The sequence below is a fragment of the Tupaia chinensis genome, unplaced genomic scaffold (genome assembly GCF_000334495.1).
Source record: "Tupaia chinensis unplaced genomic scaffold, TupChi_1.0 Scaffold149333_1, whole genome shotgun sequence".
NCBI lineage: Eukaryota > Metazoa > Chordata > Mammalia > Scandentia > Tupaiidae > Tupaia > Tupaia belangeri.
Window position 1 is genome coordinate 2594150 of NW_006209177.1, and position 6373 is coordinate 2600522.

Genomic DNA, 6373 nt, shown 5'->3' on the forward strand with positions numbered 1-6373 from the left:
AAAAAAAAAAAAAAGAATTATTATTTGAGGGGAGACCACCAGGTGGCATTGTGGTTAAGGTATTAGACTTCCACACGGCCAACTGTGGTTCGAGTCCTAGACCTGACAGTTTGAGAATCATGCTGGACATGTGTGTATATATGCCCAAAATTCCAAGAGGAGAATGGAGAAGAAGGAATCGCAGCATGGCCATCCCTCTCTCCTTTCGGAGGGGTGATTTCTCACTTTTCCTCTCACTATCTCTCTCTGGCAAGCTCACATACCCTATGGCAAAAACCTTTTAAAAAATGGAGTCAGAAGATGGCATAGCAGTTATTATGTCTCTTGACCTCCACATGGTTGACCATGGTTTGACTTCCGTACCCAGTGGCTTGAAAATCACTACAGGTCCATGTCCGTGTGTGGTTAAGATGCTGGGAAGAGAATGGAGGAGAAGGGATTGTGACATGGCCCTCCCCCCTGGGGAACTATTTTTTTCACTTCTCTCTCACTGTCTCTCCCTCTCTCTTCAGCAAGTGCATGTGTCCTATGACAAAACCTTCTCAAAAAATAAATTACCAGTTGAGGGACAAGCTCACGACATGGGGTTAAGGCACTGGACTCCCACATGGTCAAACATGATTTGAGTCCCAGACCCAGTGTCCTGAAAATTACACTGGACATGTGTGCATGCTTGCCCAACATTGTGAGAGAAGAATGGAGGAGAAGGGATTGTGGTGTAGCCATCCCCCCAGGGGGTAATTTCTCACTCTCTTTCTCTCTGTCTTTTTCCAGTGAGCACATGCACCCTCTGGCAAAAAAAAAAAAAGAAAAAGAAAAAGAAAAAAAACCTTTGAAAAATCTACCGGTTGAGTTCTATAATTCTGTCACATGCTAGAGCAGCATCTTCACTGTGTGTTATGCCAACACTCATCCTATAGAACAGTAATAGTTGCTCATTAAAAAACAAAACCAACAAGGAACTAAACCTAAAAAAAAACAAATTTCTGGGGTAGAAAAAGTTTTATAAGTGCTTCACTGAAACAATTAGGTATCTCACAGAATGTTTTGTTTTGCAGAACTAGTGTCCATGGGATGACCTGCTTTCCAGCACTATTTTAGTTACAGTTCTGTGTTAACCATGTGACTCGTCATATCTGCCTTCACACTGGGCCTTCAAAACCTATGAGGAAAGAAACTGTGTTTCCTTTTGCTCCCCACTGTATGTCTGCCTAGCACCAGTCTTGTGGCATAATCCTTTGCCCTCCAAAGACATTTGTTGAATGAATGAATGAACCAAACCCAGCCAAGTCACCCTTTCTGAACCCCCTATTTAAAGTTTGTTGTAATATGTGCCCAGCCAACTCTTTGAGTCTTTTATGCGACTGTTTCTCTTACCCAGTAATAGAGTATTATTGTATTGGAAAGGTGATTGTATAATTTGTTACCCAAACTGGGACATTTTTTAAGGTAAAAGGGAATACTAGTAATAATTATAGCAGGATAAAAAGTGTAAACTGAGACTGGGTAACGCAGGAGGGACTGTCTCTCAGTATTGGCGACTGTCTCAGCCTGCCTCCTTTTTCTGAGATTTTATGCTCCTTGGAGCAGGGACCTTACATGTGGAAGGTTTTCAATACATATTAGTTGAAATTAATGTATGCATAGTAATGGCTTTAATGATAATTGAAGATTTACTGTATTTATTCATGCTTTTTTTGAGTTTGGAGAAATCTGTTGCCATAAGCTACTCCCCAGTTCCCCCATTATAGCTGATCTGATACTACAGTCTACGAAAGTGACTAATTGCCCTTGCAAGAAGCCCAGGATGTGTAGATGCTTTGGAAAGTGCTCCTTTTCTGGGACTGGCCTTTCATCTCCCAAAACAGTGAATGGAAGAAAGCCAGTGTTCTTATCAGAACAGGAGGGAAGTAGAAGTGATCGGGTTGCAATCCTGGAGGAGGTAAATGTATGAAGGGGAGCTAGGAATGTGGAGATGCCCTAACTTGCACAGTACTGTGGTGATAAGCACACATTTTCTCAGGGATTATCCTTCATCATGCATTGCCTTAGTGCTGGTGAATCCCCTAAAGGAAAGGGCCATGTGCCTGACATGGAGTATGTTTCTGCTAGCAGCTTGGATTTTGATCAACTAAGAAGATGTCACACTGGGAAATATGGCCCACACCACTCACTTAGTGTATTAATGATTCTGTGTGCCAAAGCAAGCATGCTGTGTACACAGGGATGTAGCCTTAATGTTTTAGGTAGGAATCGTAGGCATCTGGTTCAACTCTCGAGTTCAAGGAGCACTTGATTTAATTAGAGAAATGTTTATAGAGTCCTCATCTTCCCCATTCCCCCCCCCCACAGGGCAAATGTGCTTACCAGAGAGAGAGAGGAAGAGTGAGAAGTCATCCCTTCCCCATGGGGGATGGTCATGCCACCATCCCTCTTCCTCCATTTCTCCCTCTTCTCTAGATTTTGGGCATGCATGCACATGGGAATAGCATGCTTCTCAAGCTGCTGGATCTGGGACTTGAACTGCACAGTCAGCCATGGGATCTAGCAGCCTTAACTACTATGCCACTAGTTGGCCTTAAGCTTTGATTTTTTAATGAATGGTATGTTAAACTATGTCAGAGAGTCAAAAAGGCATTAAATATCACGAGGTCAAGTTCCCTCTTTGGATAGGAAGTAGAGAGGGAGATGGCTCAGTGACCCACAGCAAATCAGTGACAGGACAGCTTGTCACTTTCTACACCAAGCACTATGGTCTTGCAGGTTCATTAAAGTAAAAAATAGGGCCAGCAGGTGGTGTTGAGATTGAGATGCTTGACTGCCACATGACCAATTGTGGTTTGAATGCCACACACAGAAGCCTGAAAATCACTCCAGACACTTGTGTTCATACCCCAAATCCCAAGAAGAGACTAGAGGAGAAAGAATTGCAGTATGGCCATCCACCCTGGGGAGTGATTTCTCACTTTCCCTCTTTTTGTGTCTCTCTCAAGAAAGTGCACATGTTCGGGAACCAGCAGTTAGCATAATGGCTATGTCACTGGACTCCCACATAGTCGACCGCAGTTCACATCCCGGACCCGGTGGCTTAAAACTCACACTGGGTGCATGTGCATGCGTGCCCAAGATCCTGAGAGGAGAACGGAGGAGAAGGGATTGTGGCGTGACCATCCCCCCTGGGGAGTGATGTCTCACTTTCTGTCTCTATGTCTCTCTCTGTCTTTCTGGTGAGCGCACGTGCCCTATAGTGAAAACCTCTCTGAAAAAAAAAAAAGTGCATGTGCCTTATGGCAAAAAACTAAAAATACAAAAATAAATAAATAAATAAATAAATAAAAATAAAACAAAGGGCACTTGCAAATATGCACTGCTTTGTATTTAGTAGGAAAAGAGTCGATAACTAGATTTTCTTTCCTTACAATTTGTCTTACAGAATAAACTACTATCCAGTGAGCTACTCTGAGAGGAACTAGAATTTAATTTTTTCTGTTTATTTTGTCTTAGGTAAGCCTTCCTAGTGACCCAAGCTGTGTTGAGGAAATCTTGCGGGTGAGTTTAAACCTTTATTTCTGTGTGTTTTAATAATGACACAATCTGTTCACTTAAACTGCTTTAATTACTGCTCTGTTTTAAGGTGTATCAGGATGGAAAATACTTGCATTCTTTTTCAAGGCCTTCTGCATATGCCAGCTGTCCCTTTTCTTACTAATCTCTTGTACATTCTCTACTTGATCTAGTGTCCATTATTGGTTCCCTTTTGGTCCTCCTTTTGAGTCCTGGACAGAAGCTCACACCTTCTTTAGGAAACGTTCTCTATTTAAGCACTATACCTTCAATCTTTGCCTGTCTGCTTTATGGGATCTCAACTCACCACTGCTGATGCCTCTCATTACACTGTCAATGGAACATGGCTATGGAGATTGTACCCGGTAATGAGAGGATGAGATGTGAGAGGGCAGGAGACAAGGAGAGACTTGGACTTTATGGGAGTGAATTTGTATGTGAGAATGGTGCAGAATCAGAATAAAATTGAAAACGGTGCAATAACCTCTTTCTAAGTAAAGAAACAGGGAAACTAAAATAGTCAAGTCAGAAAAAAAAACAAATATCTACCTAGTAACTCTAGCCATTGGTGTCATAAAGCAATATGGTATCTCAAGAGCAGCAGTCACGAGAGTGAGTTTCTCTCCTGATTCTACCAGTTGTCACTTGTATGACATAGAACAGATGACTCCATCTTTTTGGATCTCCCTTCCTTGTCTGTCAAAGAGGGAAACAATTCCTGCCCTAATTCCCTTACAAGCTGCCAAGTGGTATATATATGCTCGTTGTTATGATAAATGATGATCAGGCATGTGTGTGAGAACCATACAGGCTTTCTTTCTGGGAGAGAAAACAATTTATGTACTAGTGAAAAGCCTGCACCCCCTTTCCTCACTTACCAAAGTCACCCCAACTTGCTCCTGAGCCTCCTACCTATAAGTACCGTTCCAGCAGCCCAGTGTTTGAAGCAAGCCCTGTGAAAATGTAGCCAACGCAATAATAAGGAGCAGAAAGCCATTTCCCATCCAATTGGCCAGTCACTGATTACACCAGTTGTGGATATTCATGCACCTGTTTGGGTCCAGGCACATTATTGTTGAGTTAAAGAGATGTGTCATATTTGATAAGAGTTGAGACTATCGATTAGGGCTGTGCTGGCTCATTTTCGTAAGAGTCCAACAATCCCTTGGTCATCTGTCTCTGCATCTCTGCAGCTCAAAGGCTGTTGCACAGTCCCCCCTTGCGATGCACCTGGGAAACCCAGCTGCTTGCTCCTTTCCACTGGGTGCACACAGGCTTGTTTGTCAGTCTTCTTCCTTAGAGGAAGGTAACATTGAAGGAACTGTTTTACTCTAATCCAGACAGTAATGTTGTTTTACTTCTTTTTCTCCTCTGGGTCACAAGAACAAATGAAGTATGGTCTTTTTCTGAACCCCCAAAGGAATGCTGAAGCCACCTCAAAATCACCACCTAGTTTGTCACAATTGTGCTTCTTGTCTTAAGTGCAGCCTGGCCCTATTGCCTAGGTGGTTCACACAGTGAGTAAGCGACGGAAGCAGGGCGAGCGAGCACCTGTCAGAGCTGGAGGCTCTGGTCTACTACAGGAGCCACTTAGAGAAACAACAGAATGTCACTCCGACTTGGAAAGAAAAGAAACAAGTTGCCTTAATAAGCTCATAAAGATAGCACCCTTTGAGAAAGTAACAAAAGTCCTTCTCTTGTTAGTGAAAGGGAATCTAGAGAAACATTTTTTTGGTCTTTGTTTGTTTGTTTGGTTGGTTTTTTGAAGGGCTATAGACTGTATAGAATTTTTTTCAACATCATTAATGAATGGGATTTTCTTTATTGAAGGATGAAATGTTTCATTCCCCATGCTTACAATAAAAATAAGCTTTCTGAAGTTTATGTCCCAACTTTTAGGGCTAACTCTTCAATGTTTATACACCATATTGCGTGTCACCACAGACTGCTTGCCGGACTTTCTTATCACCTGGTAATGTTCCTGCCGCTTCGAGGACCTTGGATCCATAGAAAGGCTTTTTGTCACCTTGCTCTCTATCTGCCTTCTTCTTAGGAGAAAGTAGCTTTTTTTGTTTTTCTCTCTACCTCTGGCTGACCCCTCAGTGCTTTTCTGGCCAAGCAGAGTGAAGAGCAAGGTTGTGTCTACTCTCTGAAGTGGACTCTGCAGAGGAAAGACCACTAGCCCATGAGCAGGAAGGGCTCACTTCTCCTGCTGAGAGATTCTCTTACCTCCCAGCTGAGTGACTTTTCAGGCTTCTTCTCTCCAAAGCCAGGCTAGCTAGTGCTACCTCAATCTTGCTGCCCAACTCCTGTGAAGGCATCTTCCAGCAGTCCATATCCTTTGCATCTGGAACATGGAAACCTTTGTCTGTTTGCTCTCCCAACTTTACCAACTCATTTCTCCCCTTTTCTCCCCTCCACAGCTTGACCAGGGAACACACGCAAACCCATTTCATCTCACACTGGGACAGATTTCTTTTATTAACCAAGCACAACACCTCTAGCCCCTCCCAATCTCACTCAGCCCCTCAGGCCCCAGGCAATGGAAATACTTTTGCCTCATGAGTTTTATTTTTGGCCCTCTTTCTCAAAACCCCATTCAAATTCAAACCAGTTGGCCCTGAATGCCCCTCTCACCATCTCTCTGACAATGGGCCCAGCTCCCCTTCAGATCAGCACCATTTCTTTTCCTTTGCTGCTTCTGGTTCCCCTAATACACTGGAGCCCACCCTTGCTGATCTTCCAGTCTTTCTTCTTGCCCTTGCAGGTGCAATCACATTACAACAAGCTAACTCTGTCTCATATAGCA

General features: G+C 43.2%; 1 protein-coding gene across 1 annotated transcript in view; it reads left to right on the top strand.

The window, feature by feature from the left end:
- The window catches only part of AFF2 (ALF transcription elongation factor 2), a 391411-nt gene that overhangs the window by 177617 nt on the left and 207421 nt on the right, over positions 1-6373 (top strand). The window contains exon 4 of the mRNA XM_027769339.1: positions 3505-3549. Coding sequence (XP_027625140.1) covers positions 3505-3549 — 45 coding nt within the window. The remainder of the gene's footprint in view (positions 1-3504; positions 3550-6373) is intronic.